At 39.2% G+C, this 17318-nt stretch overlaps 1 protein-coding gene across 2 annotated transcripts in view; it reads right to left on the bottom strand.

The window, feature by feature from the left end:
- Positions 1-17318, bottom strand: part of PMS2 (PMS1 homolog 2, mismatch repair system component) — a 31623-nt gene that overhangs the window by 5411 nt on the left and 8894 nt on the right. For both annotated transcript variants that reach the window (XM_053554512.1, XM_053554511.1), the window contains exons 8-12: positions 17150-17249; positions 15118-15202; positions 12881-13036; positions 9313-10177; positions 4635-4802 (exon numbers count right to left, since the gene is read on the bottom strand). In XM_053554512.1, coding sequence (XP_053410487.1) covers positions 4635-4802; positions 9313-10177; positions 12881-13036; positions 15118-15202; positions 17150-17249 — 1374 coding nt within the window. The remainder of the gene's footprint in view (positions 1-4634; positions 4803-9312; positions 10178-12880; positions 13037-15117; positions 15203-17149; positions 17250-17318) is intronic.

Here is a 17318-nt window from a genome sequence, read left to right as displayed (position 1 = left end):
GCCTCTATTAGTTTAAGAAATGTCCCTTCTATACCAATTTTCTTAAGTGTTCTGATCATGAAGGGATGCTGGATATTATCAAAAGCTTTTTCTGCATCAATTGAGAGAATCATATGGTCTTTATTTTTTAGTTTGTTTATGTGCTGAATTACATTTACAGATTTACGTATATTGAACCAGCCTTGAGACCCTGGGATAAATCACACTTGGTCATGGTGTATAATTTTTTTGATGTGTTGTTGGATTCTGTTTGTTAGGATCTTATTGAGTATTTTTGCATCAATATTCATGAGTGATATTGGTCTATAATTTTCTTTTCTTGTTGGGTCTTTCCCTGGTTTGGGGATCAAGGTGAAGTTTGGTTCGTAGAATGTGTTGGGTAGTATTCCTTCTTTTTCTATATTTTGGAAGAGGTTTAGTAATATAGATACTAGTTCTTCTTTAAAGGTTTGGTAGAATTCTGGTGTAAAGCCATCTGGTCCTGGGCTTTTCTTTTTAGGGAGATTTTGTACAGTTGATGCTATTTCAGAACTTGATATAGGCCTGTTCAACATTTCCACTTCGTTCTGGCTAAGTCTTGGTAGGTGACATACTTCCAAGTATTGGTCGATTTCTTTCAGATTTTCATATTTCTGAGAGTAAAGATTCTTGTAATATTCATTAAGGATTTTTTGAATTTCTGAGGGATCTGTTGTTATTTCATCTTTAGCATTTCTGTATATGTGCTGCCGAAGCAAGCACCATCTTTAGCGTTTCTGATTGATAAAATTAGAGATTTTACTCTTTTCTTCCTGGTTAGGTTGGCCAAAGGTTTATCTATTTTATTGATCTTTTCAAAAAACCAACTTTTGGATTTACTGATCTGTTGTATAATTCTTTTATTTTCAATTTCATTTAATTCTACTCTAATTTTGGTTATTTCTTTTCTTCTGCTGGGTTTGGGGTTGGAATGTTCTTCCTTCTCCAGTTGCTTGAGATGTCCCATTAAGTTATTAACTTCCTGTCTTTCCGTTTTCTTGAGGAAGGCTTGCAGTGCTATAAATTTCCCTCTTAGGACTGCCTTTGCAGTATCCCAGAGGTTCTGGTAATTCGTGTCTTGATTGTTGTTTTGTTCCAAAAAATTGATGATTTCCTTCTTAATCTCGTCTATGAACCATCTATCCTTCAGCATAAGGTTATTTAGCTTCCATGTTTTTGTATGGGTATGCAGATTCCTGCTGTTATTGAGTTCAACTTTTATTCCATGATGGTCTGAGAAGATGCAAGGAATAATTTCTATTTTTTTTTAACTTGCTGGGGTTAGATTTGTGGCCTAGGATGTGGTCGATTTTGGAGTATGTTCCATGGGCTGATGAGAAGAATGTGTATTCAGGGTGGCGCCTGTGGCTCAAAGGGATAGGGCGCCAATCCCATATGCTGGAGGTGGTGGGTTCAAACCCAGCCTCGGCCAAAAACCACAAAAAAAAAAAAAAAAATGTGTATTCAGTTTTGTTGGGATGAAATGTTCTGTAGACGTCTGTTAAGTCCAGATGTTGATGGTTAAGTTTTAATCTAAAATTTCTTTGCTTAGCTTCTTTTTGGAGGATCTATCCAGCATTGCTAAAGGGGTGTTAAAATCTCCAACTACTATGAAACTGGAGGAAATCAAGTTGCTCATGTCTGTTAGTTTCTCTTATAAACCGACGTGTGTTCTTGAGTGCATAAATATTAATAATTGAAATCTCATCATATTGAGTATTACCTTTAACACATATGAAGTGTCCATCCTTATCCCTTCCTTATTTTGGTTGGTTTAAAGCCTATTGCAACACCTGCTTTTTTCTGCTCTCCATTTGCCTGGAGTATAGATGACCATCCCTTCACCTTGAGTCTATATTTGTCTTTTAATGTGAGATGAGATTCTTGTATGCAGCAGATATCTGGCTTGAGTTTTTGTATCCTGTCAGCCAACCCATGCCTCCTTAGAGGACAATTTAAACCATTCACATTAATTGAGAATACTGATAAGCCTTTCAAGAGTCTGGTGGATATTTTTAATCCTTTTGCGACTGTGGAAGTTGGAATTCGATCAATATTTTCTGGGTGGGTTAACTTTTGTGGTGGAGGATTAAGCTGGTCTTTATGGAGGATAGGTCTGAGAATATCCTAGAGAGCTGGTTTAGTTATGGCAAATTTCTTCAACATGTGAATGTCATTAAAGTATTTAAATTTCTCCATCATAAATGAAACTCAGTTTAGCTGGGTACAGGATCATGGGTTGAAAGTTATTTTGTTTTAGGAAATTAAAAGTCGATGACCATTCTCTTAGCTTGAAAGGTTTCAGCAGAGAGATCTGCAGTTATTCTAATATTCTTCCCCTTGTAGGTAATGGTTTTCTTTCGTCTGGCTGCTTTCAGAATTTTCTCCTTCATATTAACTTTATTGAAATTGATTATGATGTGTCTGGGGGATGTCTTATTTGGATTGAGTTGTGCTGGAATTCTGAAACTGTCTGCTAACTGAATTTCAGAATCTCTTGGCATGTCTGGAAAGTTCTCCTTCATAATCTCATGGAGAAGAAACTCTGTGCTTTGTGAAGCCACTTCATCGCTTTCGGGGATCCCTTTTAGACGAATATTGGTTTTCTTCAAATTATCCTAGAGCTCTCTGAGAGAGTGATCTGTTTTTGCCCTCCATTTCTCTTCCTCTTTGAGAGTTTGGGAGTGTTCGAAAGCTTTGTCTTCAATGTCAGAAATCCTTTCTTCTGCTTGTTCCATTCTGTTACTGAGGGATTCTACGTGTTCCTCAGATCTTTGAGAGCTGCAACTTCTTGTCTCAGTGTGTCAAAATCTTTGGTCATTTGGTCTTTGAATTCGTTGAATTCTTGAGACATCTTTTGGGTTACTGCTTGGAATTCTAATTCGATCTTATCTGCTATCCAGATTCTGAATTCGATTTCTGACATCTCAGCTATTTATTTGTGCATGGGATCTTGTGCTGTGTCTGCCCCATTGTTCCTTGGGGGAGTTGTTCTACTCTGATTATTCATATCGCCAGAATATTTCTGTTGATTTCGCCTCATGATTGTTTTTCACCGTTGCCTCTGGCCGTCCTTGGAGTTGGGGAGGTGTCTTTCCAATATTAGACCCCAGCGGGATCACTCTATTGTTGCTAGATCTTTGTAGGGAGTGACCCTGTGTAGCTCCTCTGGGGGTGTCCCAGGCAGGGAGCTCTGGTGTGGGAGCAGCTCTGGAGTGTGACACACCTGGATCCAGCAACAGGGCGGGGGGTGGTGCACATGGTTCTTGGAGTGCCTGGTGCCCAGTGACTTTGGCACAGAGGGCCCAAGGCTCCAGCAGTCTCTGGCCAAGAGAAGGGCTCTGCGCAGAGGCAGGGAGGGCTCCAGAGGGCATACGGCTACCAGAGTCCCTGGCCAGATGAGCAGGCTAGTGTGGAGGCAGGGAGGGTACAGGAAGGAGGACGCAGGGTTGCGCGGCTCCCGGAGTTCCTGGTCAGGGCATGTGGAGGCCCCGTGGGCACGGGTCGCGGGTCATGGCGCTGCTCGTACGGAAGTCCAGGCAGTGGCAGGTCGCAGCGCAGCTCTTACGGGGGTCCCCTGGGCATCCGTTCCACATCATTAAGCAGCTTTCCAACACCAGCACCAGGCCCTGCCCAGCAGAGCAGCCATCACTCTAATTTTCTTTTTCTTAATCTTAAATTTCTTTTTAGAAGTTAAAGTAGCTACAAAAGCAGTTTGCTTTTTTGTAAATCTTCCATCTTATTCCAATGACCTGGTCTTTCTTGGATCCTCTCCTTAACTATTTTTCCTCCTCACAATAAAGATTATATGAGACACTAGATTAGAACATGATCAGCACTTGAAAACAGAATGAACAGACAGCATTTATTTTGCTTTCCTGCTCCTTCCTCTGCCTGCATTATTTCTCCATCAATCTCTCCTACTGGATTTATATTAAATGCTTAATAATACAAACACTGCTAAAGGCAGGAGATACAGACCCAGTTTCAGTCCTCCTGGAATTAACATATTAGTGGGGAATAAAGACATTGATCCAATAGTCACTTGAGCCCAGGGGTTTGAGGTTGCGGTGAGTTAGGCTGACTCTAGCCTGGGCAAGAGTGAGACTCTGTCTCAAAAAAAGAAATAATAAATAAATAAATAAAAGATTTCTATAAGAAAGAATATTTCAGTACTACAAAGTAGCTTACTAAATGTCTTTACTATTACCATTTACTCTTATTGAAAATTTAAAATGCATTCCACAGGAGACAAGAGTACCTAGTATTTTCCAGCTGAAAAATATATCTTTTTGTTTATATTTGATTTTGTCATATAACATTTTAAAAACATTTCTGTTTATAACAGTTATAGGTTTACAAGGATTAAGTGAACTAATAGATATAAATTGCCTCACCAGTGCCTGGCATATAGACTAGGCACTGTTGAAGTAATCAATAAATGGTAACTATAACTATTACTGTGTAAAAAGTACAAAAATCTTCTGTATGAATACTTATGGCAAAAAAAAAATCACATGTGTACATATATAGATGCATGGAAGCTATTAAATCTTAAATTTGTGGGGGAATTTGGGAATCAACACTGAAGATTCATAACACTGAAATGAACTTACACTATAAGCCGCTGACCCTGAAGAACAGTGTGCTGTTGTAGCATCTCAAAGTTATATTTCTCATCAGTAGCATGCTGGTCTACTATGAAGATATCCTCATTCAGTTTGGTTATTATAAATCCCAAGTTAAACTGACCAATGATTTCCATTTCTGCAAACATTGTTTTACTGCATGTAGAAAATATTAATTATAAGACATTTTAAATGATTATTTTTCTGAACATGGCAAGAAAAATACAAACAATGCAAAAACATAAAGTCCCCAACAATATCACTTTCTAAAGATAGCATTAATTATTCATTCATCCACTCTCCAGAGATGACATTAGTTACTACTATTAATAATTCAGTATATATCTTTTTAGACCTTTGTCTATATATGAAATTTTTTAAATTTTAACAAACAAAAATGGAAACTTGTTTTCATACTGCTTTACTTTCATGACTTAATGAATCTGAGATATTTTTTCAGGTCCATACCTACTTCATTCTTTTCAATCACAATATAGGAAGCCATGGCATGGACATAGCATAACTTGTCTGACAAATTCTCTACTGAAGGACATTTCAGTCGTTTCCAATTTCAGTAATGCACACAAAGTTGGAATGAACACTTCTTTTTTTTTTTTTTTGTAGAGACAGAGTCTCACTTTATGGCGCTCGGTAGAGTGCCGTGGCCTCACACAGCTCACAGCAACCTCCAACTCCTGGGCTTAAGCGATTCTCTTGCCTCAGCCTCCCGAGTAGCTGGGACTACAGGCGCCCGCCACAACGCCCGGCTATTTTTTGGTTGCAGTTTGGCCGGGGCCAGGTTTGAACCCGCCACCCTCGGTATATGGGGCCGGCGCCCTACCGACTGAGCCACAGGCGCTACCCGGAATGAACACTTCTGTATAAAAACTTGCTCACTTGTAGGTGTATTTCTGGGAGATAAATCCCTAGAAGTAAATTCCATATGTATATTTTTTATTTTAACATGAAATCTGTAAAAGATTACACTCTCAGCAACAGCGTGTAAGAGTACCTTTTTGCCTTCTAAAATCTGCCAGGCTCACCACTAGGTTCTTTAGTGGGCGGCTTCAATATCTAAGCCATTAAACACTACATAAGTCAACCCAGCCAAGGACAAGACATTACCCCTAACTATCATATAAGAAACTGACATTGTAAATCTGCAACCTGCATAATTAGATTTTGTGAAAACTGGTTTTCCTCAATTTCAGCTTTGTGGTTACAAGAAATGAGACTCTGGTGAAGCTGCCAGAGAAGGGTTCTGGTTCTCAGATGATGGCTTGAACTCAGAATGAAGGGAGCTGAGACTGTCATTTCCTTGGTAAGTGCTCCTGTACCCTGAGGAAGCTCCGTCCCACTCCACAGTGCTGATAATCATCATTCTGGCAGCAGCACTGGGGCTCCCAAGGCACTTGCTTCAAGTGTGCTGCATCACAATCAACCACAGGTGATACTACTAACCTCCTATTTCCCACTAGCAAGGAGCTCCAGCACAGAGCTCAAGTCCAAGTCACAACCAAACCAATCCCCAAATGCTATCTTTGAGGGTCTGTCTCCTGGGACCACTGCTGGTACCATTCCCTATTAGTTAGAGTCCAATCAGCAGACAAAAACCACACTATTGATTTGAACAAAGAATCTCTATAATAAAGTACTATGAGCTAAAGTACTCATAATGAGTACTATGAGTAAAAGGTGGTTAACTACTAAACCATGAAATATGGGAATAGCAAATGCTACTGCCCCTAGGGATGAGAGAGAGTGCCCGAAGAAAGAACTCTTGGAAGAGGTCCTCACCCACTGAAGCTGAGTTCAGACCTTGCTGGAACAGGAAGGGCTGTTGAAGAGAAGTTGCTAGAGTGATCCAAAACAGTTAATTTGTGCAATGTAGGAGGCACCCCAGAAACAAGGAGACACCCTTCTGCTTTGACTCACAATGTCTCTTCAGTACCTTCTACTGATAAATTCTAACAGTGCACCAAGAGAAATGTTTACTACCTTCAGGATAGCAAAGCAGGACTAAGAAGGGTGAATTTGGAACTGATAGTCAACCTGATAAGCAGCATAAATTCCACCTCCCCTGGTTCTTATTTCCAGGCTCTCCTATGCTCTGGTGTTTAAGGCTGATTGCCTTTGGGAAGAACATGTACTGGCCTCAAGACCCAAGTCTTCAGCGTCTTTGGCAATTCTCTCTCTTAACATAAAAAACAGCATCTGAGCTGGGAACGGTGGCCCAAGCCTGTAATCCCAGCTACTCTCAAGGATGAGGTGGGAGGATCCCTTGAGGCCAGGAGTTCAAGACCAGTCTGGGCAATATAAATGAGACCCCATCTCAAAACAAAACAAAACTTAGCTTTTCAAGCTCTAATATATATTTTTTAAAAGAAAAACAATGGCATCTGGTTTAAGATGAAGAAACAAGTCTTTACAACTTGATATATTTAGCTATAATCTGAAATAAGAGAAACAGAAGCTGGTAAACACTTATTAATTTTGCAGTATCTTTTATGTCTTCCCTATCAATCATATATGATTGTACTTGTGTATATTCGTGTGAACATGTGTGAAGAAACGTGGCTTTTCTCACTGAATCCCTCAGATCCTATTCAAAAAAATTCACCTCCATTAATCTATAATTATTACTGAGTTTTATCGTGTGTAGGGCACTACATGCCTCAGTAATTGATGAGATGAAACATACACAAAAGAAGTTTTTATTTTTGTTTTCTGGTTTTTTTTTGAGACAGAGTCTCACTCTGTCGCCCTGGGGTTGAGTACCATGGTGTCATAGCTCACTGCAACCTCAAACTCTTGGACTCAAGCGATTCTCTTGCCTCAGCCTCCAGAGTAACTGAGACTACAGACACTGGCCACAATGTCTCGCTATTTTTTTTTTTTTTTTTAGAGATGGGCTCTTGCTCTGGCTAAGGCTGGTCTCAAACTCCTGAGCTCAGGCAATCTACTGCCTTGGACTCCCAGAGTGGTAGGATTACAAGGTGTGAGCCACCATACCCAACCATAAAATCTTTAAAAAGATTAAAAATTTTCCACAACTACAATAAAGACCTTACCTAACAAATACAAACATTGTAACCCAATCGTTTGTACCCTCATAGTAATCTGAAATTTAAAAAACAATAAAAAATTTCAAGAAAATTCATCATTAAACAAAAGCTACAATATTGTACATTTTTGTGAAGAAAGTGTCATTTATTTACCTATTGGTGTTATTTGTAATGTTAGTGTTTTTCCTGAAATTGACTTTCTTGTTAAAAAAGAATATTCTTATCCTATTCTAGGATAGAAAAAAGAATATTCTTATCTTCTTGAAGTCCCAGGTTTGACAATGTGCTGGTTGCAATTTTTCCTAATACATATTAAAATGAAAAATGGGGGGGCAGCGCCTATGGTCCAAGGAGTAGGGCACTGACCCCATATACCAGGGGTGGCAGGTTCAAGCCCAGCCCTGGCCAAAACTGCAAAAAAAAGAAAAATGGGAAATAGCAATGTCCACTTAAACATGAATTTAACATAGAGAGAACAACACTGTGGGCTGAAAACCTTCAGGAAGAGGCAAGAAATTGGGGTCGTAAAGGCACTGATTAACTTGGATTGATTGGGAAAGAATATGCTAAAAACAAAAAAAAAAAAACTAAGAAAAAAATCCTTGAAAGTTTTCAAGCAGCAGAAGAGCATGGTGAAAGAGTTTGTCAAAAAAAATTAATGTGAGCTCAGCACCCATAGCATAGTGGTTACAGAGTCAGCCACATACACCGAGGCTAGAGGGTCCGAACTCGGCACAGGACAGCTAAACAACAATGACAACTGCAACAACAACAAAAAAAATAGCCAGGCATTGTGCTGGGCGCCTGTAGTCCCAGCTACTTGAGAGGCCGAGGCTTAAGCTCAGGAGTTAGAGGTTGCTGTGAGCTGTGATGCCACAGCACTCTACCAAGGGTGATATAGTGAGATATAGTGAGACTCCAAAAAGAAAAAAAAATAACGTGACAAATGTGAAAGGTAATAAAAAGAAGTTGCTGAATGGAAGAAACCTTGCCAAGTATGTATCAGCAAGGTGAAAAATCAGTCTATGCCCAACATTACCATCCTGAGAGAGGGAGCAATAAGAAAAGTCAGCGAATCTGTGGTGCAGGGAAGCCTCGAGGTAGGACTGTCCCAATAGGCAATGAAAGCCAGAGGACAGATCCTGGTGCCAAACCAGGGCCATACCTAAGCCTCATGCCTGACAGAAGCAGCAATGCTGTCAGAGCAGATAGAGAATGAAGACAGCTCTTAAGACGAGTAGATACCGAGTCTCTAAGGATTAGACCCTGGTTCACTCAAAATGACCAATCGCTGTCTTTTTTTTTTTTTTTGAGATAGTCTCATTTTCCTAGTGCTGCCATTGTAGCTCACAGCAACCTCAAATTCGTGGGCTCAAGCCATCCTCTTGCCTCAGCCTCCTTAGTAGCCAGGACTACAGGTACCTGCCACTATGTCTGGCTTATTTTTCTATTTTTTATAGAGACAGGGTCTCACTCTTGCTTAGGCTAGTCTCAAACTCCTCAGCTCAAGTGATTCTCCCACCTTGGCCTCCCAGAGTGCTAGGATTACATGCGTGAGCCATTGCACCTGGCCTAAAAATACCCTTAAGAAAAAACTTTACCTTATCTCTTTTCTCAGTTCATCTTCTGCTGCTTGATTTTCTCCAGGGCAAATCTTTGCCCTAAATTTCCTGTAATTCTTTCCACCAGCACTTTGCTGTTCTTGGTGATGTAACTGCTTTATTCGTTTAGCTAAAGAGCTCAGAGAAAAGTCAAGGCGCACAATTTTCTTATTAATTTTAACAGCTACATCAACCTGAGACACTGAGGTGTTCTGAATATTAACTAATTTTTCAGAAATGTCAGAATCTGAAGGAATTTCTTTCTTAAAATGCTTTGTGTTTGGGGATGAGAGATTAGTTGGCTGGGGCAAAGCTTTAAGTTTATATCCAGTATCTTCTTGGTTTAAATGGTATTCCACATCTGAAAGATGATAGATAGTTTCAGGTAATTTCTCACAAGATTCCATGTTTTCCTGCAAAAACCTGTCTTCCAGGGAACTCACTGCAGGGTCACTGCTGACCTGACTGTCTGTGTCTGGAGTGCTGAACCCTCCCTCTGAGCCAGCTGAAGTGCTGCTGTGTGCCAAATCTGTTTCCCTTTCTGCTCTGTCCATGTGGTCACCAGAGCCCTTACTTGAAATTATCACCTCTTCCTGAGAGCCCAGCAAGTCTCTGGCAGAGATGGAATCTGAAGCCCTAGAAGATGGTATACTCCTTTTCTGTCTCGGAGAGTTCTGTCTTGGCTCAGGAATTTCCATGTCCTGAGACTTGTTCTTTGTCGCATGATGAAGAGAAAAGGCCTCTCTCAGTCTGGAAATGGATACAGCCCTTTTTTCTTCTCCTTGAGTCTTTAACAAAGGAGAATTCTGCTGCTTTTCTGATGGAGGCTGTTCCAATTCTGCTGTATGCATTTTTATTAAGTTACCTAAGTAAACATGAACAGAGAAGAGTATCATGGACTATACTAAAATGGGATTAGAGGATATGTGAACAGGTACTTCACAAAGGAAGAGATCCAAATAGCTAATTAAACACAGGAACTCTGTTGAACGTTAATCATAAAGAAGAAACAATTAAAGCCACAATATGATACAGCTATATACTCACCAGAATGGGTAAAATTAAAACAACAACAAATGTTTACAAAAATCAGGATCAAGTGGAATGCTTTAATACCTTTTGTATTTAAGTATATATTGTATATTAGTAGTGAAATTGGCATAACTGCTTTATAAAACTCACTGGGAACACCTCCTAAATCTAATCATATATACACCTACCTTTGACCCTGAGTACCTAGTCCTATCAGCAGTGTTATCTATGCTCACCAAAGACACATATCAGAGTGCTCAGGATGCTTTCTTCATAGCCTCAAACTAGAAACACTCAAATACAAAGAAATGGTGGTATCTGAATGTACAGTGGCATACTATACAGCAAATAAATGAATAAATGGTAACACATGACTTAGATGAATCTCACAAACAAAATAGTGAGAAAAAGAAATAAATCACAAAAAAGTACAGACCAAATGACTTCAAATTAAAAACAGATTAAACTGGGCGCGCCTGTGGCTCAGTGAGTAGGGCGCCAGCCCCATATGCCAAGGGTGGCGGGTTCAAACCCAGCCCGGGCCAAACTGCAACAAAAAATAGCCGGGTGTTGTGGTGGGCGCCTGTAGTCCCAGCTGCTTGGAAGGCTGAGGCAAGAGATTCGCATAAGCCCGAGAGTTAGAGGTTGCTGTGAGCCGTGTGACGCCACGGCACTCTACCCAAGGGCGGTACAGTGAGACTCTGTCTCTACAAAAAAAAAAAAAAAAAAACAGATTAAACTATGCAGTTAGAAGTCAGAAAAGTGGTTACCACCAAGGGTTAGTTCTGAAAAGGGGCACAAGGGCAGGTCTGCGGATGCTATTTCTTGGTCTCAGGTTGAAACGCATATAAGTCATATACTTATGACATGTCTGTTTCTATGTGATTGCTTTACTTTAACAAAATGGCAAAAAGATCAGCATTGGTTCAACTACACTTCAAGATTCACAGATGTTTTGAGCAGTCTCTCTTTATGGGGCAGCCTCTTAGGCTAAGTGTCCTAGAGTAATGCAGAGTTACCACCACTAGCCTCTTCCCCGGGGATAAAGAAAGAAGGGCCCACCTTTGCCACCTTGTTCAGATCCTAATTACAAAACATACCCAGAGGCTAGGTGCAGTTGCTCACATCTGTAATCCTAGCACTTTGGGAAGCTGAGGCAGGAGGGCTGCTTGAAGCCAAGAGTTCAACACCAGCCTAAACAAGAGTGAGACCTCATCTCTACAAAAAAATAGAAAAATTAGCCAGGCATGGTGGCATATATCTGTAATCCCAGTTACTCGGGAGGCTAAGGAAGGAAGATCACTTAAGTGCAGGAGTTTGGGATTCAGTGAGCAATCAAGACACCACTGCACTCTAACCTGGGCAACAGAGTGAGATCCAATCTTCAAAAAACAAAACAAACAAAAAGAATAGCCTCGGAATGAGATGTCTATGGGACTCAGAAAAGCTCCAACTTAAACCTAGAAACCCAGAAGGCCATGTATTCCCAGGAAAAAAACCTGAACAGAGCCTCAGCTCTCACTTCCGGCTGCCCTTGAGGCTCTATGCAAGTACGAAGTGTTCAGTCCCAAGGTCAGGAAATAACTCTTAAAGCACAGTGGTCACTTCCCCAACAGGCAATACAGCCCTTCAGCAAACATTGGGAGACTTGCTGGGTTCAGGCATTTAAGGAAGTCTCTGAATCATTAGCTAACCAAAAAGCTAACAAAACAGAAACTTCACTGACCACACATGATAAAGAATAAGAGACTCAATAGAATTTTTTCAGAAAAGTCAGTAAACAAACAACAACAACAAATAAACCTTGGGAGAGAGAGAATCTTATTTCCAGAGTTCCCACATTCTATTATTTAAAATGTCCAGTTTTCCCCCCACACAAAAAAATATGAGACATACAAAAAAGAAAGCATAGTCGACACACAGGGGAAAAAAGCAATCAATGGAAATTACCACTGAAGAAGTTCACACAGTAGATTTAACTAGACAACGATTTTAAGTCAGCTATTTTTATTTTTTTTAACTCAACACAACCTCAAACTCCTGGGCTTAAGGGATCCTTCTGCCTCAGTCTTCCAAGTAGCTAGATTATAGGTGTGTGTCCCCACGTCTGGCTAATTTTTCCACGTTTTATAGAGACAGAGTCTCAATTGTGCTCAGGCTACTCTGGAACTCCTGGCCTCAAGATTTCCTCCCACCTCCTGGAGTTCTGGGATTATAGGTGTGAAACACAGCACTCAGCCTCATCTTATATCTTATATTATGTCTTCTGTTTACAATTAAAAAAAAAATAGAGAGAGCATTATGTTCCAAGAAAGACATCTCTGCATACTACTGTGTGTGCTAAGTGTGGCCACTCATGCCTCTTTCTATTAATAAGATTATCTTAATTCTGTAGCTACCTACTTTCTTGTGTGACACATCCTCTTTGTCTAAAATAGATTTTGTTTCATGTTAAAAAACATTACCTTAGAAAAAATATGGAAAATATCACAATAGCTAAGTTGTAGAATCTGTGTGTAGACAGTATTTTTCTTACCTTCAATATCCAATAGTGGCTGTTGACTGACATTAAGTTTATTTACATCATTATCAAACATTCCTATCAAAGAAGTCTTTAAAACTGCTAACAAAAGCTTCTCCTCTTGTAGTAAAATTTGCCTTTTATCTGGTGTAACATTGATATCAACACATTCTAAGGCGAAAAGAAAACACACACGTTATTTTTATTTATTTTTTTTGAGACAGAGCCTTACTCTGTTGCCCTGGGTAGAGTGCCATGGTGTCATAGCTCACAGCAACCTCAAACTCTTGGGCTTAAGAGATCCTCTTGCCTAAGCCTCTCAAGTAGCTGGCACTATAGGCCCCTGCCACAACACCCAGAGAGTTTTTCTATTTTTAGTACAGATGGGATCTCAATTTTGCTCAGGCTGGTCTCAAACTCCTGACCTGAAGCAATCCACCCTCCTCAGGCTCCTACAGTGCTAGGATTACAGGCATGAGCCACCATGCCTGGCCATGCTTATTATCTTTAATTTCAGTTTTAATAATAGAAATTTCCAGATCTACTATTTCATTCACTTTTATCTACCAAAAATACTACTGAAAACACTAGTCCAGATTAATATTCATAAATCATAAAATTAGTTTTTTCAAGTAAATAAGAAAAAATGAACAATTTTTTAAACAGACAAAATATGCAAGAATTTGAATGGGTAGATTGTAAAAGAGAAAGAGCAAATAAACACATGAAAATGTGTAACAAGGGCAGCGCCTGTGGCTCAAGGAGTAGGACCCGGTCCCATATGCCGGAGGTGGCGGGTTCAAACCTAGCCCCAGCCAAAAAAAAAAAACCACAAAAAAAAAAAAAAAAAGAAAGAAAACGTGTAACAAAAAAATGCAAACTATTTTATTCTGTACTAACTTTAGTTTAAAAATCATAATACCTAGTACATTGTTGGTAGATGTATAAATTGATACAACATGTCTAGAATGCAATATAGAAAAAGCCTTAAGATGGACATGTTCACTAATCTAGTAATTCTACTCCCAGAAATTTATCTTAATTCACAGTTGCATTCTATGAAGGGGAAAGGGGAGGGTCAGGGACTGACCCCCAAATGGTTTGCTTTTGCACGTTCTATTGTCCCGCTTAAACAGATGTACAAAAAACCCTTTGGTGGGATCAGTCCCTGACCACTCACATTGGAATGCAACTGTTGGAAATAATTAATGATGTAGATAATGACTTAATTCGAAGAATGGTATTTATAATTTCCAAAAACTGAAAATATTAAAAAAAAAATTTTAAAGTCAATATAACCATGTATGAAAATATAATACCACTATTAAGATATTTCTGATTAATTTTTAATAACAAGAAAAATGCTCATAGAGTAGGATACAAAATTATTTTCTCATCCAAAAAGATATGGGTATGTGTATATATATATTTTTGAGGTATGCACATACATATTCCTAAGTATCCAGAAAAAATACTGAATGACTATAAACCAAAATTCTTTTTTTGGGGGGGTGGGGGGGACAGTCTCACTCTGTTGCCCTGGGATAGAGTGCCATGGCCTCGTCATAGCTCATAGCAACCTCAAACTCCCAGGCTTGAGCAATCCTCTCACCTCAGCACCCTAAGTTGCTGGGACTACAGGTGTGCCACTACGCCTTGCTTGTTTTTGTATTTTTCGTAGAGATGAGGGTCTCACTCTTGCTCAGGCTGATCTCAAACTCTTGAGCTCAAGCAATCCACCTGCCTCAGCTTCCCAGAGAGCTAGGATTACAGGTATGAGCCACCATATCTGGCCTATAAATCAGAATTTCAACAATCAGAAACACTATCTGTATAAAATAAAATATTTTTAAAATTGAGGAGAACATTTTAGTCTACATTCTCCCTTGGTCAACATCAAAAAGTCACATATGGGCGGTGCCTGTGGCTCAGTGGGTAGGCCGCCGGCCCCATATACCGAGGGTGGAGGGTTTTAACCTGACCCTAGCCGACATTGTAGTGGGCGCCTGTAGTCCCAGCTACTTGGGAGACTGAGGCAAGAAAATTGCCTAAGCCCAGGAGTTGGAGGTTGCTGTGAGCAGTGTGATGCCATGGCATTCTACTGATGGCAACAAAGTATGATTCTGTTCAAAAAAAAAAAAACCTACTTTGCCATAAATTATTCTCTTTCCAGTCATATCAAAGCTTTATAATTGCATGTTATTCTTTTACGAGTAAGTCACCAATTTTATTGAAATCTCTGTTAAACTTACCTGAATCAACAGAAATGTTAAGAACAACAAATGGATATTGATGTCGATTATACATGTGGTAGACCTCATTCACAAGTCTGGAGACCTGTACAAAATATAAGGATTAATATAAACTTTCTCTTCCTCCAGTGTTATAACAACATGCTATTCTAACCAACCATCAGAAGACTATATTTTTTAACAGCTTTATTGAAGTATGATTGAAATGCAATAAACTACATATATTTAAAGTATACATCATAAGGTGTTATATATATATACACATCTGTGAAACCATCCCCACAATCTAAATAATGAATATATCTATCACCCAAAAAGTTTCCTCATGCTGCTCAAAAGGATATTTTTAATCACAGACCCCTAAAACTGAATCTTTTCCCAATCTAAAGATGCTCTGGAAGAAATTTTAAAAATGCAGGCAAAGGTTAACTGAAAAGTATTGATGTGACATTACTAAATGACATTAGAGAAAACCCATACAATCACATTAATTATAATACAGATTGAAAAAAATTTAGAAGTTGAACCACACCTTATAGATACAAGTGAAGTTTAAAGTGCCATTGGAGGGCAGTGCCTGTGGCTCAGTAAGTAGGGCACCAGCCCCATATACCAAGGATGGCAGGTTCAAACCCAGCCCTGGCCAAACTGCAACAAAAAAATAGTTGGGCATTGTGGCAAGCGCCTGTAGTCCCAGCTACTCATGAGGTTAGGGCAAGAGAATTGTCTAAGCCCAGGAGTTGGAGGTTGCTGTGAGCCGTATGACGCCATGGCACTCTATTGAGGGCAATAAAGTGAGACTCTGTCTCTACAAAAAAAATGAATAAATAAAATAAAATAAAAAAATAAAGTGCCATTGGAAAACAGAAAATATCACTAAGGTAAAATGTAACTAGAAATGCAAAGTCAAAGTTGAATCACTAAAAGCCCACATAGCCATACTAAGATATCAGTTTAAGTTTGAGGCACAAGTAATCTGGACCTTTATTCTCCTGGAAAATGAATAGAAGGACAGGAAAATAAAAAAATATATGCATGTGATCAGTGAAAGATGACAGTGAAGTTTTTTTATTTTTATTTTTTTGAGACAGAGACTCAAGCTATCGCCCTGGTTGGAGTACCGTGGCGTCACAGCTCACAGCAACCTCCAACTCCTGGGCTTAAGAGAGTCTCTTGCCTCAGCCTCCCAAGTAGCTAGGACTATAGGTGCCCGCCACAATGCCCGGCTATTTTTTGGTTGTAGTTGTCATTGTTTGGCAGGCCCAGGCCAGATTCGAACCCACCAGCTCTGGTGTATGTGGCTGGTGCTTTAGCCACTTGAGCTATAGGCACCACCCAGACAGTGAATGTTTTGTGTCATTTTTATGATAATAAAAATACTGATAATTTATATATATATTTTTAGTTCACCACTATACTAAGAAGGCTGTGTTTTTATTTATGTATGAATATATACACATCATATATATATAATATGTATGTATGTGTACACACATAGGGCACAAGTGAAACAACTATTCACGGATGCTCCTTGACTTACAATGGTGGTACTTCCTGATGAACCCATCATTAAGTTAAAAATATTGGAAGTCAAAAATGTACTTAATACACCTAACCTAGCAAACATCAGCCTAACCTAACTTAAACATGCTCAGAACACTTACATTCACCTATTAGGTAAAATCATTAAACACAAAGCCTATTTTATAACAAAGTGTTGAATATCTCATGTAATTTACTGAATACTGTACTGGAAGTGAAAAATAGAAAGGTTGTAGGGGTACTTGAACTATGGTTTTTACTGAACACATATCACTTTTGCACCATTGTAAAGTAAAAAATATCTTAAGTGGAGCTATCATAAAATCATCTGCAGTAGACTTTTTAAGATGTCTGCTATTCAGGTAATTTTAATGTTTCTCGGCCAAAGTCCCAAGTTCCATATAAACTGACTACATCAGAAAAGGCTGTTAAATAATAAAGAAAATAAAAATTCAAAAACATAAAGTAATAAAAAAAATGTTTTAAATACCTTTGCTGGGTCACAAGGCCGTCGATTGATAAAGAAAAATTGTCGGTCAGTTGAACTCCTTCCAACGCCATGAGCACATTGTGAAATGAAACCTGAAACACTATTCAAGTTTAATATAGTAAGGACAGAATTTCAGAATGGAAAGGATTAGAAACATATCACATGGGAC

The sequence above is a fragment of the Nycticebus coucang genome, chromosome 12 (genome assembly GCF_027406575.1).
Source record: "Nycticebus coucang isolate mNycCou1 chromosome 12, mNycCou1.pri, whole genome shotgun sequence".
NCBI classification, from domain to species: domain Eukaryota; kingdom Metazoa; phylum Chordata; class Mammalia; order Primates; family Lorisidae; genus Nycticebus; species Nycticebus coucang.
The sequence above is the reverse complement of the archived record's forward strand: the minus strand, read 5'-3'. Positions and strand labels throughout refer to the sequence as shown.